The following is a 24,850-nucleotide window of genomic DNA, read 5'->3' as shown; positions in this document are numbered from 1 at the left end:
TGTTTATTGTAATCAGGAGCTTCATCACACAGCAACGAAAAGCTTTACAGTGCAAAAGGGACGCACCCCAATCCAAATCCATATTCCACAAGTAACGAATAATGGCTTTCTAGATAGATAGATAGATAGATAGATAGATACTTTATTCATCCCGAAGGAAATTCACAGTTTTCAGCAGTATCCACAGAGTACAAGATTAAATAAATAAAAAATAAAGAATAAAAGATGACACTCGAGATCTAAAGATCTAAGTACCCAATGTGCAACAAACAATGTGCAAAAAACCAAAAAAACAGTGTGCATCGATGTATACAATGTGCATAGATGTGGGCAATGTGCAAATTTACAGTATAAACAGATGATAAATAGCAGCAAGCAATATATACACTATAAACAAGGAATATATAAAAAATAGAAATATGAACAGTTTAAACAGCAGATCCATAAATTACCCTCCTGAATGTTTTTTCTAAAAATACGGCTTTAGGTGTTTCAAATAATATCCTCACAGTTTAGGTTGACACGGTTCAGGCTGCCCTCGACATCCGGTCTTTTATTTTGAAGCAGCGTAAGACTGGATTTCACAGAACAAGTTGCAGAGCAGATGGAGTCACACCCAGAGAATAGACGACAACAGTCACGTTTCACAGATCATGAAAACCCATCCTTAAACTTAATAACCCAACACAAAGAGCACAAGATAAACAACACACACACACACACAAACTCAACGGGCCAAACAGCAATGAACCAGGCGCAGGAAATGTCCGCCGCCCAAAAGCATGCTGGGAAACTCCCCCGACTGGAGTTCTCTCAGACGTCGGTCGGCGACACAGACAGAAGTCCAACAATTTTTTTCAGAGTGGGTTTCGTAAACCTGAAGAGTTTAAATAAGCAGGGATTTCAGTCAGTGTATATTTATATTTAAAAAAAAAAAAAAAAAAAAAAAATCACTTACGGTTTGAACCACGCCCACTTTTTTAGATAGATAGATAGATAGATAGATAGATAGATAGATAGATAGATACACTGCGAAAACTCAAAATCTTACCAAGATTATTTGTCTTATTTCAAGTCAAAAATGTCTTATTTCTAGTCAAAATATCTCATTACACTTAAAATAAGACATGATCAGCTCAGAAATTACTTGTTTTTAGACAATTGTCACTTGTTTCAAGTGAAAATTTGCTTGAAACAAGAAACAAATTCTGCCAATGGAACAAGCACATTTTTTCTTGTTCACTTGTGTCACAAGAAAAAATTTGCTTGTTCCAATGGCAAAATTTGTTTCTTGTTTCAAGCAAAGTAATTTCTGAGCTGATCATGTCTTATTTTAAGTGTAATGAGATATTTTGACTAGAAATAAGACATTTTTACTTGAAATAAGACAAATAATCTTGGTAAGATTTTGCGTTTTTGCAGTGTATACTTTATTGATCCCAACCAGGGAAATTCTGGTGTTCCAGCAGCAACAGTAGAAACATACAATAAAGTTAAATAAAAAAGAATAAAGGCTAAATATATACAATAAAGACTATAAAGACTAAAAACTAAAATATACAATAAGGGCTAACCTAAGAAAATCCTAAGAAAATCCTAATTATTTTGCCCTGAAACAAATACAAATACAAATACATGCAGTGGACCCTTCATACACCCCAACAGTGCAGCTTCATTTTTGCCCGTGCAACACATTTCAGAGTAAAACCTTCAGATGTCAGCAACATCAGAACGCTGTGTCGCTGCAGTCCGAACACAAGGAGCTTCGCCAAATGTTCCTCAGCTTTCCACATGACGGAGAACACAAGGGACTCGTGGAACGTCTGGGGTAACATCAAACCTTCTCCCAGCTCGCACCTTTCCACTGGTTGATCTTTTTTTTTTTGGCTGATTGCCGATAACAATACCGAAATACATGCACATATATTTCCCACCTAATTTCAGAGAACGTCTTATCGGCCTGTCATATCACCAGAAACTTTCACTTCAGGCTCATACTGATATTTCATTTTAAACCCTTTATTGCCTTTATACCGCTGACGTGCCAATACATATCGTGCATCCCTAGGTGATCCATATTCATGAGCACGCTGCGTGGCCAAGTTTGGTTCGGACGTACAGAACTTTATTTTTCGTTCTAGTTAAGATCCCAGGGTATGACGCTGAATTACATGGAAATGTGTACGTGATGATGTGCAGGACGGCCAGAGTTTTTGGCATGGTGGTGTCTTTGGTTTTCAAAATGTCGCGCAACATAAGGGCGCCGTGGCACCGGTCACTTTTGAAAAATAACTGAGTGTATTTGAGTTTGGGGAAAATGATATCTTAACTGTGGTGCTACCAAAGTTTAAGCTGCATACTGGAGACTGAACCATGATAGTGTCTGTCGAATATGGATTTAAGTGAGAGGCGTGTTGAACCGCTGCTAAATTATACGCTGGTCGATTCGTCATGGTCCACATTCTAACTTGAGTGATTGTAGCTTTGTCAACATTGGCTTTTATTTGGGAAATAGTTAAAGGAATACTCCAACAGTTTGGGCAAAATCTCCTTTTTCCAGCTTCCCCAGACTGAGACCAGATGTTGGACTCCATCTTCACCTTTGGACGTCCACTGGTTCAGTTCCTATGGGTAGCAATTCCTGTTAGCTTAGCATAAAGACTTGAAGTCTATGGGAGTCGTTAGCCTGGCTCTGTCAAAGAGGAAAAGAAGCTGTCTCGTTCACACGGTGGATCATGCGTAGTGACGGAGAGGAGTAAGCTACTCAAATTTTCCACAACAGCAGGCACTCCACTTGTGAATACTAACTGAGGTTGTTGTGTCATTGTAAACACTATAATCACTGCAACTCTAATGGTGTAATTTAATATTTCTCTAATACTTTTCATGCACTCTGTTTTTCATGCCGTGGTGCTAAAGTTGTTGAAGTTGAAGTACTTTTCTATCACAACTTCCTATTTTCCTGTTTACGTTCCATTTATTTCTTTGATGTGTTCTGTTTCCTCTGTTTGCTGCTGTAGCAATTAGGTGAGTCATTTAAAGTGTCATCTTAGCGTACATTAAGTGTAATGTGATTACATTTTGCCATTAACACAGCTTCCCAGTTCAGCACGAGCAGAGTGAAAGGGGATGAGAGACTGCCAAAGGTAAATATGCAGAACAGGCTGACAAACCTAATTAAATACCAACAAAAGGCATTCTAAGTGCATTATTTAACTAATAAAAAATAATCAGCTAATGTATGTTAATTGTGTTAATTTATGTAAATATATGTTAATGTTTATGTCACTCAAATGCTGCTGAAAGATATGGAAGAAGTCATTAATTTTTTAATCTTTCTGAAGATCTCCTGATTCAAACAGTCAAACTCGAGCCTCGTCAGAAGAGGATCCTGCGGCCATCTCGCGCCTCCCATTGGTTACTCCGGGCTGTCAATCAAATTCCATTACAAAAGGTCAATTATGAAACACCGTTGCCACTCATCTCGGCCAGCTCCCATCATCTGGCCTCGACTGAAATGGCAATTGACAATTTTCAAGCCGTAACCAAAACCTTGACCTCTGATCCTCAGATATTTGCCGGGTCACCATCTAGATGCAAATCTCTAATTGTTACATTAGACGACATTACACTAGCTGGCGTTTTAATTTCTCCAGACCTCATGTAAAAAAAAAAAAAAAAAAAAAACTCATCCAGATTGCTTGGCCAGGTCTTATCATGGGATTTGTGATCCAATTGTGGGACAACTATTATTTATTTATCTGCCTCCATCCTAATCTGGCTACTCAATTTTCCTACAGCGTAATGAAAAAGGGGGGAAGTGGGGGGGCGCGGCCGGGCATCTGGGATACAGATGGGAGAAAGACGAGGAAGGGGAGCAGGCGGAGGCGGTCACTGGAAAGGTTTCTCCAACTTGGGCGAAGTCATTGTGGCGGTGGGGAGATGATAACGTGGCGTTGTGCGGGAGGAGAGGGGAAGCGGGCGGGGGCAGATGTTTTCCCTCAAAGAAATGATTGCATTTGCAATGTAAAACCAATCTGCGATGCCTTGTTCTTATTACATGCACCGCGACCCCGGGAGTGAATCAGACGAAAGCAGTCAAATAACTGTTGTGACAGATAATAATGGGAAATGAACAGATGGTTGTCGCTATGGAAATGCTCGAGCTCTTCAATCTCATCCCTCACCCCCCAACTCCACCAGCCGGCCGGAGACAGGCGGCGAACGTACCCCGCCTGCTGTTGCGAGCCACAGATTAGATTGGCCGAGGCAGAGACATACTGAAAGTCCCCCTCTCTCTCACCCAGACAATTGTTCGGGGGATGAAATAAGCCACCCCTGGCACGCTAAAGACCTGGCCATTTGGGAAGCTCTGACAAGGTGGCGTTGTGTGTGTTGATATGCATTGAGAAGATGGTGTGTGCTGGCACGCCGTGAAAGGATTTCTGGATTGGCACCATGTGAAAAGTTGCTGTGTCTATTAGGCTGAGCTGATGAATAGGATGCCAGGCTCGTAGTACAGTGTGGCTCCTGATTGGGTTGGAGGCTGCGGCGCACACAGAGCGACATCCTGCCCGCCCTGATCCAGGATCTGCTCTTCACCTGAGTCTGAGTGATGTCAAATAATCAGTAAATGATCACTTTCAATTAATAAGACTATACAAATACAGTTGTCTCTCGCTATATCGCGGTTCACCTTTTGCAGCCTCGCAGTTTCGTGGATTTTTTTTTAGTGCAGTTTTCACGTTTTTTTTTTTTTTTTTTTACAACACATTGTGTTCTGCGTCCTGATTGGCTAAGGGACTGTAGACCACTGTCAATCAATCTCCTCCGTGCCGTGTCTCCTGTACAGTACAGAATGCGTTCATTCTATAATACTGGACTTATTTTTCTATGAAGGTTTGAACTTTGAGTGTTTAAACAAGAGAGAAAAGTGAGAAAATGTTAATGCCTGTCTGAGAAAAGTGTATAAAGTGTGTAGTGAGGGGTTTTACAGCCTTAAAACATCTAGAATAATTGTAAAAAATAAAGCTGACTACTTCGCAGATTTCGCCTATTGTGTGTTATTTGTAGAACGTAACTCCCGCGATAAACGAGGGACCACTGTACAATGTTCACATCCGGTGTGGTGAAACACATGATGAATGCTCGTGCTTTGTCTGCTCTGCACTGTAGTGAATGTAATACCCCACCAGATAATGTAATAACTTTTAATAGTGTAAAAAAAAAAAAAAAGGCTTTTTTGGCTTGTTTTCACTGTAGTTGCTCTGGAAGACCTCCTTCACCACCTCCCCACCTGATTTATGATGTTTCCCTGTAATACACCTTTTTTTTTTTTCCACAGCTGCCATTTTGACCCAGATTAGCAGGGTAAACACAGGTGTTGGTAATTGTCATTCCTCAAAGTTTCTTTCTGTTTCAGTGTACCTGAGTCTTTCCACTGAGCCAGAACAGCAGCACCTGCAGCATTTAGTAGCACCTGTGTTTACCCTGCTATTCATGTCAAAATGGCTGCCATGAAAAAATGTGTATTCGCAGCATTTGTGGCAGCACTTAGCTACTTAGAATTTCAAGTTCCCTTGTTTGTGGATAAGCAAACTTAATTTTACAATGTCAGATTGCCTGCGTCAGATTTTGCGTTTTGTTCTCCATTGAAATTTGGCCTAATTCTTTTTGGAGGGTGTAACATTAGCATAGTAGGTGTGCTTAGTGTGTGTTAGCAGTGGGCTAACATTAATTGCTAAATTGCACTAGTTAGTTTTAGTAGTTTTTTTCTGCCAGTCTCTCTGCAACTTTATAACCAACAAACATGAGAATGGCTAAGCTAATTTACTTATTTTTATGAGATGTAACTTTTGTCAAAATTCGAAGGCTTTCTAGCTGGATGCTCCATCAGTTTTACTCGCTGCCCCTCAGTTGAAGTTTTATGGCAGAAATAACAAAATGTTGGTTAAGATAAAAGTATGGACTGTTGTTTCAGATCCTTCAGTTTTTTTTCAATGCTGCGTTGCTGTTTGTGTCACACGGTGGTTAGGTTTGACCCTCCTGACACGCCGGTGCTGTAGCTTGCATGGAGTTCATAAATTGGGATGGATTTCAGATCGTGCATAACAAGAAAAAGACAAAACATGGTAGGGACAAGAGGTTGGATCGGGCCTTTTATTTTTGTCAGAACCCGACCTGAGACAGGATCGTAGTAACCGAGGCCGACCCAAAGCTGAAAGGGTTAGGGTTGGGGTTAGGGTTTTGTTTTTTTTTTGTGTCTGAACCCGACCCGAATAACAGATTTGATATAGCCTACATGTTGCCTTCAGTGTCATCACGTAAACTCCAGCACTGCACAGGAGGTTGCCAAGAACAGACAGCAGCTCCATCATTTATATTTATTTCGCACTAGAGTTTGACCAAACCCGGCCTGAACCCAAACATAATTTCTAAATTTTGTCTGAACCTGGCCCGACCGGCAGGGTATCCACGCTGTAGCAGGGACCCCAGCTCCTGCCCGTAGCCCCACCAGTAGCATCAGTATCAGTGATATCTCCACCAAGCTGATGCTAGCGTGGGTCAGGAGCCCGCTGCGTCTCCGACTCCTCCTGACAACCAGAGGAGCCGGCCCAGATTCACCTTCAGTCCTCTCCCAGTCTGATGTTTAATGGTCAAAAACGCTCGCTCAGTGGCAGCACAGCTTCCTGTGACCTGCCAACGGCACCGAGCGGATCTGAAGAACTTCCAGCTGGAAAAGGGCGCTGCAAATATTCCCAACCATGAAATATAAAATAAAAACGCACCATTTGCCGCTTTCAGCAGAGCCAGCGCTGGAGTTAATGTTACAGCTGTCCTTTCACTCAGTAAGCAAAATCGGATGAGAGGCAAGAGCCGCTTCGTTACAGTATATGTGCTGGCCTCTGTTCTGCAGCTGAGATGCCAGGGATGAAAGCAAGTCAGTGCGTTTAGTTTCTGTGATCAGCGTTTTGGGCCACAGAGAGAGTCGCTTATTCTCCCTGTGAACCAGCCATGATCCACCCTGCAGATCCTCAGCAGGCCTACACCACGTGGGTCACTGGGTCAGGCTTCAGATCCTCATCAGTCTGCCCTCTGGACGAAGCAGCAACAAAACCGTAAAACAATAAAAATTTTTTTTAAAAAAGCAGCGATCAGTTTCTGTTTTGGCACTTGGAGGCTGTGGAGCTGCTTGTTGAATTTCATTCAGTCTGCGTCTGGATCACGGGCGTTTCTGCCTTTTAATAGCCACTGATCGCAGTCCAGATGATGTGTGTGTGTTCATCTGTTTCCAGGTCAAGGTGTGTGCATGTGTGTGTGTGTGTGTGTGTGTGTGTGTGTGTGCTTGCAGCCTGGCTAGATTGTGTGTTGGAAGCTGTAATGGATTGTTAAGTAATGCATCCGTTTGTTCAACAACCATTGACGGAAGACAAGAATTCATATAAAAATAAATGAAATATAAAATAGCCATAGTAGGATACGACGGCATCTCAGTGCCACTGTTTATATTCCAAGAAAAAAAAAACTCAGGTCTTGAGATTCAGGTCTTTGAAGTTGAGAAAAAAAAAAAAAAAAAAACTCACAAATTTCTGAGAAATCTAATGTTCAGTGGGATTTAGTAACAAGGCGACGCTCTGGGCTAAAATGATTTGAGCGAGTGGCAGCGAAGTCAAAACATGTTTTTTTTCCTCGTACATTTGAGTTTTTTCTTCTCGTACACGTTTCACTTCAATCTCAGAGAATATCCAAGGTTTTTCTCATGAATTTACAACTTTAATCTCTGAAATTCTTCTGAAATTTTCTCTGAATATTAACCCTCCCCCAGCTTGATAGCCTATTTTCTGTTTCCCTACAGTGACCCTAATACAACGTTATAGTAGGATAATAATGCTTCAAGACTTCTATACAATATAAAATTTTTGCCCCCCACCGTTTTTAACTACCCCCCCATGTCGTTTCACGCTGGCTCCGAGCCTGAGAAGAGACTTGGACTCTTGCTTTTACTTTATAGATCAAACAGGCCGTACAGAAGTGGAAACTTAAGGTTAATCCATTTGTAGAGATACATTATTCATCCGGCAGCACAAAGTAAACAGGTTCTCTCTGCCATATCCCTGCTCCTGAGCCTTGGCCCTCCTCATCTTTCATGTGGCCAAGCTCCATCGCCACAGGAGCACAAAGCAGAGAGAGACATCAGTTCATGTGATATCTGATTTCATTCCAGTGTGGCTTGCACACACACACGAAAAAAAGGGGAGCAAACTGATCATTTGTGCCGCTGTTTCTGACTCTTGAGATGAATGGCTCCCAGACGAGGCCATTGTGGCATGAAATGCTAAGATGTAATCATCTTCTCGCAACAGGATGCCGTTTCATGAGAGGCGAATGAACTCCAATGGCTCTTTCTCTTGTGTATCGCTCGCTGCTCAAGTGTGTGCTTTTCAACGCATCGGCATTTTAATACCATCCTGTCCCCCCTTTAATTTGCAGATGAAGTCAGAATATTAAAAAAACTTTCAATGCTTCAGAAACGGTCTGCTTGTTTAAATCAAAGTATTTGGGTACAGTTAATTCATTCTGACTTTAATTTTGATTAATTTTTCCCAATTACTTTGCCAACTCAGGCCTGCCACCTTTGAAGATTAATTTTTGATCCGCTGAAAGGCAAACCGTGAACTGATTGAAGGTATTCATGTTGGAAAATATGGATGATTAGCTGGGTCAGAGTCAAAGGGCTCATATCAGTTTGCAGAAATATGCCAACATGATGGCGGTCATTTTGGACCAATCACGCGGCTTTAAGCATGAGATTTCTCAATGGGTGGTCTGAAGCTTTTACCACCAGGGGCGCTGTTTCAGAAACCAAGGTGTGGTAATGTGACATGACGGGTTTTGAAAAATATGAGCTATATTTCAAAGTCGAGTTCTTTTCCTGTCTGGTTATATCGGTCTGGTTATAGTTAGAGGCCAGGTCAAAATTAACCAGATGCCTATTTGTTTTTCTTTTTATCATAATATGTTCTCAGCCAATTAATATGTTATTAGGTAGCCTCATTTTTATGCAGGTAATATTCATACTTATTGCTTTGAATACACAATTTGATGCATTTCCCGTCTTTGCTGACCAAAAAGAAATTGGCAAAAGTCTGTCCCGAATGCAGAGCGTCTGGATTCAGTGACTGAGGCAAATAAAAGCCCAGGTTGTTAATTGAAGTTTGAAGCTTTTTACTGCCTGATTCAGGTTTTGAGCAGCCAGAACAGAAGCAGCTGCTCTTCTGTTGAAAACTGTTTGAACACACATACAGCTCTCTGTCACATTCACGATGCCTCATGTTTGCTCCATATTTCAGCTCCATGGACAGAGAGCGGAGGACTAATTATCATCAGCCGTTTGTTTAAACCGCAGAAAATAACGACATGACATCAAATGACGTGTTAATGTCTAGCAGGTCACCGAGGGCTGCTCAAAACACGGCAAAAGAAAAGGCAAATTGGGCACAAAATAAGCAAATTTATCACATCATTTGCACCACAGGCCGTTGGGCAGCTGGGAAAAATTCTTCCATAACACACTGTCGAAAATCACGGAGGAACGAACAAATTCACTCACTCACCGGCAAATTGTGGACCAATCAGAGGTTTATTTTCCTCTCATAGACATATAAGCCTGAATAAGTGGATATTGTGTGTGTTTTGTGTGTATAAACCTGATACCTGGATGCTTTATGGCTTTATTTGTTTTGTCACCTGTGTTTAAAGATTTGTAAGATGCAGATTTGCTCACACCGATTTTGATTTTTTACAAAAGCAAGAATGGATCATCTTCGGTTTAGTATCTGTGGTGAATCACTGTGATTGTAGAGAGGGACCCGCTCCTGAAACTCCACATTCCTGTCCTCTCTCCGGTCTGACAGGGAGACGCCCGAGCTTTTTGTCCCTGGTATTTGCTTGAGTGAGACTCTAACTCTGTGACTGTCGGGGCTGCGAGGGATCTGCACTTCCTCACATCTGTTCCTCTCATGTTCTTCTCCGGGTTTCTCCCTGAAGCTGTTGTTATCGATCAAATGACCTGCAGCACGGCGGCAGAAAGAAACACGCTCTCAGGGCCGTTTGGATATTTGCTCTCCACGCGACCCTCCACCAGTCATCAGCACCAGGCTCACTTTTGTCACCGCGCTTGATTACTTTTCTGTGGGCAGTCGCGGCGACGGCGGATGAAAGCTTTCCTTGTAATATGTTCTTTGACCTTTACGACTTAAATGAAATTGACCATTTTTCTTCAAGCACTGTCTTGTACTTTAGATGGTGAGTGGCGAAGGCAGTGGGCAGCACTTCCATTACGTGTGTCTGTGTTATTTATTGATTATGACCAAAGTTTTCCACATGTTACTTTGATAATTTACTATATATCAATGTATATATATATATATCAAATATTTCATATTTATTTACCATCTGTATATTTCACATTTCATATCTCATATTCTTAGGTTAGTCTTTATTGTATATATTTAATCTTTATTGTGTATATTTCTGCATTTATTCTGTTCTATTTTGTTTTATTTTATGTTTCTATTGATGCTGCTGTAACATAAGAATTTCCCAGTTTGGGATCAATAAAGTAAATCTATCTATCTATATACTAAATTTGCACATTGCCCACATCTATGCACATTGTATACATCTATGCACACGGTTTTTTGCACATTGTTTTTTGCACATTGGGTACTTAGATCTTTAGATCTCGAGTGTCATCTTTTATTCTTTATTTTTTATTTATTTAATCTTGTAATCTGTGGATACTGCTGAAAACTGTGAATTTCCTTCAGGATGAATAAAGTATCTATCTATCTATCTATCTATCTATCTATTTATCTATTTTTTATATTGTTGATTTATTTATTCATTTGTTTATTTTTGCCCAGCATCAATCCAAAGAGCTCTGTTTGAGGACTGAGTTTTTGCTTGAATGTCACCGATCCTCCGCCGTCAGTGACCATCACGTTGCCATCTGTTGTGGTGTGTAATGTCCGCACATGGTTCCTCACTTTGCATTGACAAAGAAAGCGTTCACACATTCAATTCTATCAGGCGTGACCTTTAAACCCATGAGGACTCTCATCATCAGTGCGGCTCAGATATCGGTGTGGTTTGGGAAGTTTACAGGACGGCATGAAATCCTCCTGCCTCCTCTGTTTCAGATTGTAAACACATAATCATTTTCCTTCTGTAAAGTACGTCACAAAATTCCTTAACCCGGCCGGCTCAGATGTGCTGGTGTGCCCCGTGAGGCCGGTCGAGCGTTTCCGGGACCTTCAGCCCGACGAGGTGGCCGACCTGTTCAGCGTCACGCAGCGAGTGGCCAGCCTGGTGGAGCGGCACTTCAACGCCACGTCGCTCACCATCTCCATACAGGTAACACTCAACACTGCTCACATGTACAAATCACAAAATAAATGTAATTAAAGTGCAGTTCCTAATCAAAATGTTGGCGATATAAAGTGGGTCACATCTGAATTTATTATTTTTGGTCAAAAGCTGAGGTGTAGAATATAATATTCGTTGTGTTGCTTTGCATCTTTTCACCTTCAACACCATTGGGGACAGGCTCCATTCATCGGGCAGCACACACTCAAATACTGAGCGTCTTCTCTGATTGGTTCTTTTGTTTGAACTGTTTGAATTTGACCCCGCCTCTCGTCTGCCAATCAAATCAAAGCCCGTCGCTCTAAGAGTTTCCAAAGTGCTTTGACAGACACAGTAAAACAGAAAAATCAGAAAAAAAAAACAACATAAAGCCAAACAAGAGCAACAAAAAATGAAGGTAAAATCCATATAAAACAGGTTAAAAAAAATAAATAAATAAAAAAATCAGACACAAAACACAGTAGTGAGAAAACAGAAAGGTTAAAGGTTAAATAAATAAAAGAAGGATGTTTTAAAGGCATAAGGCAGTGGTAGTAATAATAACATAAGATAAAAATAAGATAAAAGCAATAATAAATAAATAATAAAAAGATAATTAAAAGATGATGTCACATTAAAGCAGGTGTATAAAAATGGGTTTTAAGAAGTTACCGATTCTGCGAGTGTCGTCTCCTCAGGCAGGTCGCTCCAAAGCCGAGGGCTCCTGGCGGCAAAAACAGACACAAATGGAAATGCTGCATTAATTTGATGACGTAATTAGAATAGTTACATCACTTATTAGATTTTCAACAGAGTAAGTAGTAATCTGTCAGCTGTTACATTTAAAAAGTGAACTCTAGCTTGGTTTCCAGTCAGAGACATCGTTTTACGTCAGCTGACACGGCGAAGTCGAGGTCAGGAGCCGCCGCCTCGTCTCTGAAAAGACGATGTTTGGTCGCGTCTCATCTTACCGTGAGTCACCACGATGGTTTGTGCCTTAGCCTCACACGCCGTCAAGTTTCCCCTGAATTTAGCATTTCACTGAGCAAACACACGGACAAAGTGAGCTCTGCTCAGTCATATTTGCGTCACAGTAAAATCTGCGCATCAAAAATGCTGAAAATAAGGAGGATTTTTCAGCACAGACGGCCCCTTCTGCCCCAACACACACACACACACACACACACACATGGAGTCATACTTGACTGTTGTATTATGACTACACATCGGGTGACTGGGCTCGGCTGGCATTGTTTGTGTTGGGATCACACACCGAATGCCGGTTGTAATGCCAGGCATGCTGAGCAGAGCGCTCACATGATTTATGATAAACTCAGTTTGGCTCTAACGGAATCAAGGGGCAAAACCATGCTTCAGACACATGATCAGGAATTTAAACTTAGAGTAAGAAAAACTGGTCAGGCTCAAATCTAATGACGGTCTTATTCTTGTAATCAGATCTTGATATTTGGGACATCATTTATTTATATGAAGTTTGTTTACATTTATATACACACTGTATGGACAAAAGTCCTGGTCCACCTGCAGGAGCTTCTCTGACCTCCCATCCTAAATCCAGAGGCATTAATATGGAGCTTCCACTCTTCTGGGAGGCTTTCTGCCAGATGTTGGAGTGTCTGTGGGAGTTTCTGCCCGTTCATCCAGAAGAGCCTTTGTGAGCTCAGACTCTGATGTTGGACCAGAGGGCCCGGCTCCCAGTCTCCGTTCTAGTTGATCCCAAAGGTGTTGGATGGGGTTGAGGTCGGGGCTCTGTGCGGGCCGCTCAACTTCTTCCACACCAAACTCAGCCGGCCACGCCTTTATGGAGCTGCTCTGTGCACTGGGGCTCAGTCATGCTGGGACAGGAAAGGGCCTTCCTTCCCCAAACTGGTCCCACAGAGCTGGAAGCAGAGAATTGTCCAAAATGTGTCGGTGAGCTGAAGCGTTCAGATTTCCCTTCAGTGGAGCTGAGGGGCCGAGGCCGAGCCCAGAAACACCAGCCCACAGCGTGACCCCTCCTCCAGCAAACTGCACAGTCGGCACAATGCGCTCAGGCAGGGAACGTTCTCCTGGAGGCAGGGAACGTTCTCCTGGCGTTCCCCAAACCCAGACTCGTCCATCAGACCGCCACATGGAGAAGTCTGATTGGTCGCTGTACAGTAGGGTGCATCAAATTAACATGGTGAAATTTTAATTCCAAAATATCAATTTGGCTGGCATTGCATTTTGTTCCTATTCATGTACAAATGACTTTTGCAAAGTTTTGTGGAAATCCATTGAGAGTTAGGGGTACCAGCTAACACGTGAACTTCTGTGAAATGTCAAAAAATGTGCATTTTTTAGTCTATTTGCCAAATGGTTGACCCAGAAAGGTTAAATAAGGTGAACTTTTATACAGAAACATGTTCTATAGGGTAACTCAAGCAAAATTAGTTTGTTTGCCCTTTGGATAACTTTGGGAATTTCTTAGAATTCACCTTTCAAGATTCTTCATTTACGACAGCTTATAGACAAATGACGTGGCCTGTGGACCTGCCGTGTGCGTTGGATCCACACCAACATTTTAGGGTTTCTAGGTTGGCCAATGCTTCACACCTGTATCATGTTTGTTCAAAATCTGTTTTATAGGTTGTGTAATTCTGGCCCAAACAATGACTGGAGATCAGTCATTGTTTGCTGTGACCAAATACACAGCAGCAGACATGTCAGATCCACGCCAAAATTTTATGGGTGCTAAGTTGAATGATGCTTCACCTTTTTCTTTATGTTTGTGCAGCAGAGATGGACGTCAGACACAAATATAACGTTTAACTGACTTTACTGTTACACACAAGGGGCAATAGTGAGACACTTAAAAGAACAAACCCTAGTGGAAACTCACACAACCTCATGATAAGAACTGACAAAACGTAAATGCTCAGTCTGTGCCAGAGTCCGCCCCACTGAGCAACATCACCAGGGAGAGAGAGGGAATGGAAATGGAACCTTGAACCTAGCTGGTGCATCCCACCCGAAATGTCTCCAGCTAGTCTGGCTGGGACCAGTTGGTTAGGGTTGCCAACTGTCCCTTGAAATACGGAATCGTCCCGTATTTGGCAACCAAAACACATGTCCCGTATTGAACCAATAAGGGACGTACTTTGTCCCTTATTTTTGAGAGTCTGCCCCCTCTCCCGCTGTTTGACCAATGAGCGGAGCTCATTCACACACATCAGTGAGTGTGCACTCCGTTCATTGGTGAATGAATCCAATAGGAGGGAATAATAATTAATAGCGTGCGGCCCAAACCGCGTGCTGTGTGAAAGCCCCTTAAACGAATAATGAATAATTACAGTGTTACAGTCAGTGCATTATCACTGTTAACATTTTGTGATTGAAGCCTGTTTATTTTGTAATTTTCCAAAGAAGTGTGATATGGCCTCATATCAGTATTAACCTCTGAGCAAACTAGGACAGACTTTTTTTTTTTCTTTTCTGCGTGAAAGTTGGCAACCCTACAGTTGGTGAGGACAGCATCTTAGCTGGATCCTGGGGTTTGTTGTGTTGTACAGTGCCTGAGAATGAAAAGGATACAAGGACAAGGATAGGGTTTACAATCATATCTTAGCATACCTAATATCACTCAATTATGATGTACCATGCATGCATAAGCCTCAAATCTAAGCTCTACATCGTCTAACTTCATCATTACAATGAAAACTTACAGTAACATCACTACCAGAGTGACTAGCTGCACTCAAATAAACCTTTATTTAAAATGTTAATTGAACAGATACAATGCTACACTCAATAAAGATGAGACATCAATACTCTGAATAGGACATTGCCTACTCTAAAATACTGTTGATGATAAGCTTAACATAGCTAGCTAACTGTGGCTAGCAAGTTAACCTTAGATGTAATGAGCACCAAATACCTCTAAATATGACTACATTTCACTCAAAGTATTTCAATATACAAAGATACAACTGCAGATATGGTAATTACATGTAATAAGTGTATACATACCCAACACAAAAATATAAATATCTCCTCAGTTTTCTTGAGGTGCAGTCTTTTTTTTACATCAGAGCTCTATGGTGACCGGTTAGCACTGTTGCCCCTTTATCCACAGAAACACATGTGAGCTGGCACCCCTAAACCTTCATGTATTGGAAAAATATTTTGCATGTGTTGTTAAAACATATATTGGAACACTTTTACCACCCAGCCATATCAAAATTCAAAAATTTTATTTTTTGATGCACCCTACTGTACAGAACACGTTTCTGCCGCTCCAGAGTCCGGCGGCGTCGTGCTTTACGCCGCTCCGTCCGCCGCTCGGCGTCGTGCTCGGTGATGTGAGGCTGGCGTGCGGCCGCTCAGCCATGAAGCTCCCGGCGCTCAGTTTCTGTGCTGATGTTGATGCCAGAGGAGGTTTGGAGCTCTGCAGGTACTTTTACGCACTATGAGCCTCGGCGCTCGGCGACCCCGCTCTGTAACTTTACGTGGTGCCGCCCCCTGGTGGCCGAGTCGCTGTGGTTCCTAAACGCTTCCACTTTGCAATAATCCCACTTCCAGCTGATGGTGGAATATCTAGGAGGGAAGAAGCTTGAGCAGCTGACTTGTTGCAGCGGTGGCTTCCTGTTCCATCACTATTCCAGCAGCACCTGGAACTCAGTGAGCTCTTTAGAACCAGACGCTCTGTCACTGATGTTGGTAAAGGCAGACTGCATGGCTGCTGCTGGAGGTTACACACCTGTGGCAACAGGACTGAATGAAACACCTGAATTCACTGATTAAGAGCTGTGGCCCAATACTTTTGTCCATATAGTGTCTATCTTTACACCAGTCCTTAAATGTACCATCAATAGGGAATGCGTAGTTTCCAAACAAGTGGTACAAAAACACTTCTTTACCATCAGTGAAAATTGCTTTGAACTAGTGGCCAGAAACAGGAGAAATGACAACAATAAAGCACAGTGTGAGAGATGCTTTAAATAAGAAAGAACCCGGGGAGGAAACAAGTGTTGACAGGCACAGTTATGAAATCTGAAATTCGGTGGTGCTGCTCTTAAATGGTAAAGGGCTTAATATTACATTCACAGAGTTATAAAACACAACCCGCAGTTGCAGTCGGATACAACAACGAATGCTCTATTGTCATCTGTTGTTTTCCTTCATGCATCCAGTCAAATCTATATGGAAACACATGGAAAAGTCTGTCTTTTTGGATGCATTTTCAATAGCATTGTGTGACTTTGTGAAGCTATTTTCTCTTTTTTTTTTGTCATTAAGGCTTCTTTGAACTGACTTCAGCATCAAAAATACACATTAGAGGGTATCAACATTACTGGGTTGACAGTAGTATTTACATATATTACAAATGCTATCAATTTATACAAAAATGATGAAAATAGGCAGGTTTAAAATGCAAAAACAACACAGATCAGTCAGGCGTGTTGGTCTGTATGTTCTTCTAAATAAGATAAGCTCAGATTTATGTTAAGGTGATTCATAGTTTTCTCCGCAGGGAGATGAGAAGAATTTCATTTACTCCTTTGAAAATCATAATACAAACGTGTTTCTCGTTTTTTTGAAGTTACTTGAAAGAATGAAGTACATTTCAATAACCCCAATTTCTCAATCTGACACTTTAGTTCAGACAAACGAGGTTTACTGGAATAAATACTGCCGGTGGCTCAGATCAGCTCCCGCCGCCGTATGAAGGAAGCTAAATACAGAGCCGACTGCCACGCCGAGACAGGCTCTCATCACGCTGACTGGCCTGTTCTGCATAACCAGTGATATATATGCTAATGTCAAAATAGCACCTAGCTCGCTCTGCGGCCTTGTCAGAGAAAATCGTTTCACAGGTGAGGCGAGAAAAAAAAAAAAGAAAAAGCAGCTGCAGCAGAGAGAAGGAGAGAGAGAGAGAGAGAGAGAGTAATCTTTACCTGGATATCATTTTCTTTGACTTGGGAGGTGACGAGAAGTGATGATATGAGATTAGTTGTGACAGCTCCCAGGTTACCGTGTTGGAAGACAAGCCACCACATTAAAAAAGAGCTCTCTGCAGGAGGGGCAATTGTTCTCTGCAGTATGCCACTCCGGTGACAAATAATATCACACAAATCAGCCTCACTAGAGGATTCTTGAAAAATGATTTTTTTTTTTTTTTTTTTTTGGCGCGGGAGATGTTGCCACTGGTGACGACGTGCTCCATCGCTGCTGCCTGAACCCGGCGCTGGCAGGCGACGGAGCCAGTCACATTTGGTTTTTATTTATTCGTTTACTCATTTATTTTGCCACGGCGATGTGTGATGCGTATTAGAGCGATGCAAATTTTTGATCATCACCTTCTGCTAACAAATAACAAAGTGTAAATTTAATCACACCTAATGCGACAGTTGGAGAACAAAACAAAAGTGTTAAAAATGCGTTCGCTGACAGCAAATGAAGTAGTAATTGCACTCCAAAAAAAAAAAAAAAAAGCTATTTCCATACTGCATGAAAAAGACTTTTTATTTTTTAATTTTTTTTTGTTGAAAAATGAATGTCAGAGGACAAAAGAGACAATGACGGCAACCAGAGGGAAGGATTTTTTTTCTTTCTTTCTTTTTTTTTTTTCATTCATATGGACCAAAGTGAGGTGCCGTTGTTCATCTGAAATTAAAATCTTCTCTGAATTATTAATGGAAATATTTCTGAATTCCCAACTCTTCCTAATTACCTCTTTCTGTTCCCACCAGGACGGCCCTGAAGCCGGACAAACCGTGAAGGTGAGAACTTAATAATTCACTGCCTTTAAATATGTCATGAGGCCTCCGCAACAGTTATACACTATTAAATAATCATTGTATTTCATTTGCGGGTGCTAAACTCTTGGCATGCTTTAATTATTTAGAGATCTGTTCTAAAGGCTTTGTTTAAATCTTTTGGAGAGGGAAGGTATGGAGTGACTCAAGTGCAGACTCGGTGACCCGGCGGGGACGTATAGGTTTAAGTGAGAGGGCATAAATAATTAACAGCCACTGCAACTCCAAGCTGCCTGTGCCCTTGAACAACTTTCTCAACTGTACTCGTCTGCTATTTTTAGCACCAGGTAAATATAGAGGTAAAGCCCCTGCAAGAGCACGTTTATCTAACTATGAATATGGAAATGCAAAGCCTTTCTCTTTGCCCCTTGACCCCCCCGGCCCCTCCTCCCCGTCTCCCACTTCCTGCACCGCTCCCACATTTGATCCCACGCTGAAGTTACATTTCATAATCACCTTCAGATTTCCCTCTCTCCCCTGCTAATGCTAATCACCGCCCAACATACGCTGATGAATGCCATGTTTCTCAAACCAATGCACCACAATTCATACTGCATATGGAACGGAGGCTTAATTATACAGTTAGGGCTGTCACCATGACGGCAGTTTTATATGAGTCATGGAGGGTGGAAGGGGGGGGCGCAACCCCCAGCGTTCCTTAATCATATCCAGAAACAGAGACAGACTTTAATGTACGGTGTGGATGTGATAGTCATGTGTGAAATACACTAGGGAACTGTTTATTCACTTTAATTTGATTTGATTTAATTTAATTTAATTTAAAAAAATATATTTTATTTTATTATTCAATTATTTTTTTATTATTTTATATATTTTTACATTTTAATTATTTCATTATTCTATTATATTTAGATATTTTTACATTTTATTTTATTTTATTATATTTAGATATTTTTATATTTTATTTTATTTTATTTTATTGTTATACATTTGCATTGAAATGCTGATTGCTAAAAAAAAAAATGCCTAGGCTGGGTGATATATCAATATTTTATCAATAAGGGCAATATGAGATTAGACATTGTCTGGAATTTTGGATATTGTAATATAATGATATCACTGTTCTTGCTGTTTTTTTTTTGTTTGTTTGTTTGTTTGTTTGTTTGTTTTTTAACCTCAACCTGCCTGGTCAACACATTATATGTTAAGAAATGTCTTGTGTGTACATATGTAAAGAAAGCATCTCTTTGATTTTGTCACAATATTGATCTGGGGGAATTTGGTCAAGCTGAAACTGACCGGCTCTAATTTATTTACATAATTTCTGACGTTTGCTATTTTCACAGTGCTATTTTGCAGTATTTCAGAAAACACACAGTGCACAACAGACTCTTAGTGCTCATGTATGTTATGTACAGTTCAAATCATAATGCATAAGCTCTGCTGTAGTCAGTCTTTTCACTGTGTTTTGTTTTATTCTATTTTATGTAATTTTTTCAGACTAGACGTGTTCTGATACAGTAACCTGCCCCCAAAATCATGTTCTCTCCCAGATGTTACGCCTCTTTTTTTTTTTTTTTTTTGGAGCAGATAAAGTTAATTACATTTGAATTTGGTAAATGTCAGACACGCAGCACAGGTCCTGCAGAGGTGGATGGGTGGGTGGGGGTGCACCTGAAAATGGAGGTCTTTCTCTCATGTCTCATTTGCCGTGGGTTTTGCGAGACAAAAGGTTAACTGTCAAAACTACGATTCTTTCAGCGGACGGTCAACATCCAGCTCACAGCGGCTTCATTTAGTTAAGAAAAGATTGATATTTCAAGGGGCGTCGTGTGAAGTGGGACCTCGGTAGGACCAGCGTTTGTTCCAGAAAGTGAGTTTTGAAAAGCCAGAAAGAAATCTGAGCTTGTGGCCGAGTAATCACTGAGTCATTGCTATTGATCAACAACCCTATCAACCCCCTGCTGATAGATTATGGTCATTTTGTGCTGTGCAGCAGTAAAAAAAAACAAAAAAAACAAAACAAAAGAAAAACCTTATTTCTCCCGTTAAGTACGAGTCCTCCGGTGTGCTGCTTTATTCCCGTTTGAAAGAACCCAAACAAGCTCCGAGATTAAAATGCTTCCCAACCTCTGCTCTTTGACCATGGCGTCGCTTCGGCGTCTCATTTTGAAGTCAGCGAGCGATTTTTAGCTCTGCTGCTGAGGCTTTGAGACGCATAACTCCTCTGTAATTCTATACAATTTTTTTTTTTTGCACTGTTGTAAACCTGTTAGGTGTGTGTATTCGCAAAATGTCTGTGTTTTTGGCGGTTAAATATGCCTGTCTTAGTGCGGATATAAGGCCAAATCAGAAAAATAAAGATGTGCGGATCAGGTCTTACAATCCTCCATCACAGAATACACCGAATGCCCCTCTTTTCAAAGGATGGGGCACACTCTGTTATTTGAGGTGTTAACTGATATCAAAGTGTTGTTTGAGATAGAAGGCAGTAATACCAGGCATTACCTCCACATATAAAATGCATACGTTGAACCACCGATGTTTTAGGGGCTTTGATAAACACAATATTTTTTTCCCCAGTGCAGGTAGGTAAACAGGCAAAGCAGGTAAACATCACTGGGTGTTTTCCAGCTTTGTTCAGCTCTATGTAATCAGATTTATTTGATAGCCTCTGCCCCGAACCCTTCCCCTTCCTTTCCACCGCTGCTCTCTCTGCCAAATGCGTTGCAGTTTTTAAACCGGGGGAGCAGGTGGAGAGAGATGGATACCGGGCGTACGTCATACTTAAAGTTCACGTCCGCAATAATGCAAAGTGCTCGCTCCTCTGGACAGGGAATCACTTATGAATAAAGTAAGTATAAAGCACACAGACAGGGTTTAGAGGCTCAGTGCTTTGTGCAGCTCTGCATCTGGAATGAGCCCTGCATGTGGTCAAGGTTAAGCATAGTTAACTGTGCATAACAAAGGATATATTAGCCTTAATAAAGCACTCTTCTCGCTTTAGATCCAGTAGCTGTGAACAAGCCTACTAACCTATTAACAAGTGCATCTTTAAAGACCCCTTCTAGACATTTATTAAACCCCTAAAGCATCTCTGTTAATCAATATTACATATTTAGAGGTTCTTTTTCCTCAAAAAAATCCCATAATGTTTTAAAATGACTTAAATGTGACACTACACCTTACCCTCATTACGAATGTGAGGATGCATGGAAGGTGAAATTAGTCCCCAGCCACCGCTTTACCTGTCACTCACAGCCCGTTCCCCCTCCCAGGATGTCAGACACCGCCGCTTTGTCAGGCCGCTCCGCCTCGGATACTGAGCCACGCGTGACCAAGACAGTGTCCACTTCCTGTTCTGTTGCCTAAACCCCAAACCCAGCCATTCCCTAACCTTAACCAAGACGTAATTATGCCTAAACCCAGCCGTTCCCTAACCTTAACCAAGATGTAATTATCCCTAAACCCAGCCGTTCCCTAACCTTAACCAAGTGGTTTTGCTGCCTAAACCCTAAAGGTAACGTTTCCCTAACCTTAGCCAAGTGGTTTTGTTACCTAAACCCTAAAGGTGACGTTTCCCTAACCTTGTCTGTGGAGGTTCTCAGTCCTCCAGGTCATGGTTCTCCTCATGGAGATGAATGGAGGTCATCTGGACTTCTTGTTGATTCTCTAAGACGTTTCACTTCTCATCCAAAAGGCCTCTTCAGTTCTGACAGACTGGTGGGGAGTCCCAGGTATTTAACCTGTGGGGGGGACACTGTCCGGGTCATGTGGAGGTTCTCAGTCACCCAGGTCATGGTTCTCCCCACGTGGTTTCGGTGCCTAAACCTAACCACGTGATCTGATGCGTCTCCTCCTGAGGCCTAACGGAGCCTTTGGCGTCGGTATCAGCTGTGACAGGGCTGCGGTATTTGACGCCCTCAAAATGAGAATGTGTTGGCGTTTCTTGGTCTTCAGTTCATCAGGACGCTCTTCTGATGTGCAGAATGTCACTTCCATTAAATACCGTATTTCACCAATGAATCGCCCGGCTGCAAATAGCCGCCTGGTTCTTATAAACGCCTGGGGTCTGCACTCATTTTGCATATTAAACGCCCACCCGAATAACCGCCGGGGCGATTATTTGCATTATATTGAGGTAACCCAAAATAAGGCTATTCACCTTATTTTTGCAGAAGTAAACAGTTAGCTGCACAATAACTGTGTGGCACTTCCGTTTTCTGTCAAAATAAGAGCGCTAGTTAACGTTAGAAAAAAAGGGTGCACCGTAATCTTAAATTGGCCGACTGTAAATATGTTGGACGGTAACTGTCATCACAATAATGGCCTGGTGCAGGTCTGTGCAAAAATAAATAAAGGCCTGCAGCGAATAACCGCCTGGTTCTTTTAAACGCCCGGGGTCCAAGTTGATTTTGCATATTAAACGCCCGGGCGATTAATTGGGGAAATACGGTATTACATTACCATTGGATTATTATAGAGTTTTTCCATTTTCCATTGGTCACATCGAATATTTTACCTAGTCTGCCGACTCATAGGGGTAGTAGTTGTAGTTTTTATTTTTCCAAAGTATGGCCACCATGATGTTTTAATGAATGAAAATGGCAAATTCAATTTACAAAAAAAAAAATCCATTATGGAGATAATTCAGCACAAGACAGTTTCTGGATATTTTTTAACAAAAGCATTTTCTCACCCACACGTGCATAAAACAAATATGTAATGACAGCAGAAACAGAAATTGCAGGACGCCTCCCTCTCTTGTGAAATCGATGGGAGTAGCTCTTTTTGAGTTGAATGCGTTTTCTCCATGAGCATGGACATAACAAATGTTTGTTGAAAACACATCATTTGTACTCTGCAAAACATGTTATTTGGATTGGAGAACATCTGTGCTGCGTGTAGGTGGTTGTGGGAGCAGCTCCGTGTTGTTCCTAATGTTTTTGGCTTTCTCATTTCTCTTGCGCCCGTCCTGCGTATTAGCCCCCACACTGTGTTAAACATCATTCAGCACACATGACACCGCCGTGCACATGCTCAAGTGCATTTCCATTTACCAAATGGAAGCAGCCCACCAAAAACTGTAATTGAATCCAAATTACATTCCCAAATACATGTCCAGCTCTGCACATTTGAATAATGATAGGTTTGCTGTAACAGGACCATTTACAAATTTGCTCCTGCCTTTTTTTTTTTTTTTTAACCTGACCACTCTCTAAATCAACCACAGAGTACCCTAACTCATCCATGGATCAGTGGCGAAAGGTAAAATCTTACTGTCAAGCCATTTTGCAGCAAAATGTCATGTTGACCGGACCCGCCCACCTCCCCCACCCAAGCAAACAAACACACACAAAAAAAGCAATCTCCAGTGTGTGCCCTAAGAGAATGATGTCTTTTTAAAAAGATCTTTATTTTTCCATTTCCACAACATAACCTATTTTTCATCTACAGATTTTTCGAGATGAAATGGCTTTCTCCTGGCAATATAAACAAGGTCAAACAGCAATACATTTTTGCTGGGGTTTAATTAGATTCACACCAGCGGGTAGGTTATATTTTAGCATTATCGGAATATCAGCATCTCTCACACAGTGAGAGCCTCTACTTAGAGCTGCAGCAGGGAAGCACATCACAGAGCCACTGAATCAAACACAGTAATAGAGACCATGTTATTCCTCACTGATCCTTAACTTACTGAAATAATCTACATATTTTATCAAGTAATTTTGAGCACACAGCAACTCTTGATTTGGGGACCTGCCTGGTCTTTTTATGAAAACAGATTATCTAGCGCATATAGCACACCTGCTACAGTCCTGAGCCACCCCCATCCATCAAGCGGGTTATTGCAATCAGGTGCTTGCGCGCTGGCAATAAAAATGGTGCTTTGATTGAATAAGAGAGAGGCAGGCTATGGAGGCAAATGCACTCTTATAAACTCACTGCCTGGAGTCTCACAGACAGAAGACAAATCTTTGTGTTTTGAATGATGGGATTTGAGTTTATTTTTGTCTTACAGAAAATGCAGGGTGATTATAGTGATTCATCATGTGGAGGCCTATGTTTGGATTCTGCTTGTTTAGCGGGCCGGCCTGGCTATTATATCTGTCGTTATAGATAAAGATGATCAGAGGTAATATGCGCACAGTAGTCAATATTATGTTGAATAAACCCATAGGATTGTGTTTTTCTCATTTGTCTTGAATTGCTGAAAAAGTGAGCAGCATGCAAATGATGAGGCAAGCCATTCTGGTGCCATAAATATGGGGATCCTTTTTCACTTTTCCTAAAAATCATGCTAAAAAAAAAAAAAAAAAAACATTTTTAGGAGCACTTGACCTTAAATATGGAAGGCGGAGAGGGGTGCACATGTGTGGGAGACACAGGAAGGATCTGTCAGGCTTTAGTCAATAGTGGGGTTACATATAACCTGAATATAGCAAAGCACTACTCGAGCTGGTCTGTTTTTGGGACTGCCTCCCGAAATTCAGTGGTTCCTGGACAGTCTTTCCAAAACTATTTTAATCCTGTGCCCAAATTGAGTGCAGAGAGTTGCTTGACTCAGTTTGGAACACAGGCTGAGGTGTCCGGCTCATAAACTGCCAAGAGAGGAGGAGGAGGGAGTGTGTAAACTTCTGAAATAGAACAGTTTGTCTTGGTTTACTTGGTCATTAAGCGCT

The 24,850-nt window shown here is 41.5% G+C and overlaps 1 protein-coding gene across 2 annotated transcripts in view; it reads left to right on the top strand.

Moving 5' to 3' along the window:
* fhit (fragile histidine triad diadenosine triphosphatase) overlaps positions 1–24,850 on the top strand; it is a 459,492-nt gene that overhangs the window by 323,626 nt on the left and 111,016 nt on the right. For both annotated transcript variants that reach the window (XM_030051158.1, XM_030051159.1), the window contains 2 exons: positions 11,270–11,415; positions 18,138–18,167. In XM_030051158.1, the coding sequence (XP_029907018.1) occupies positions 11,270–11,415; positions 18,138–18,167 (176 nt within the window). The remainder of the gene's footprint in view (positions 1–11,269; positions 11,416–18,137; positions 18,168–24,850) is intronic.

Source organism: Myripristis murdjan, chromosome 5 (assembly GCF_902150065.1).
Source record: "Myripristis murdjan chromosome 5, fMyrMur1.1, whole genome shotgun sequence".
NCBI classification, from domain to species: Eukaryota; Metazoa; Chordata; class Actinopteri; order Holocentriformes; family Holocentridae; genus Myripristis; species Myripristis murdjan.
The sequence above is the reverse complement of the archived record's forward strand: the minus strand, read 5'-3'. Positions and strand labels throughout refer to the sequence as shown.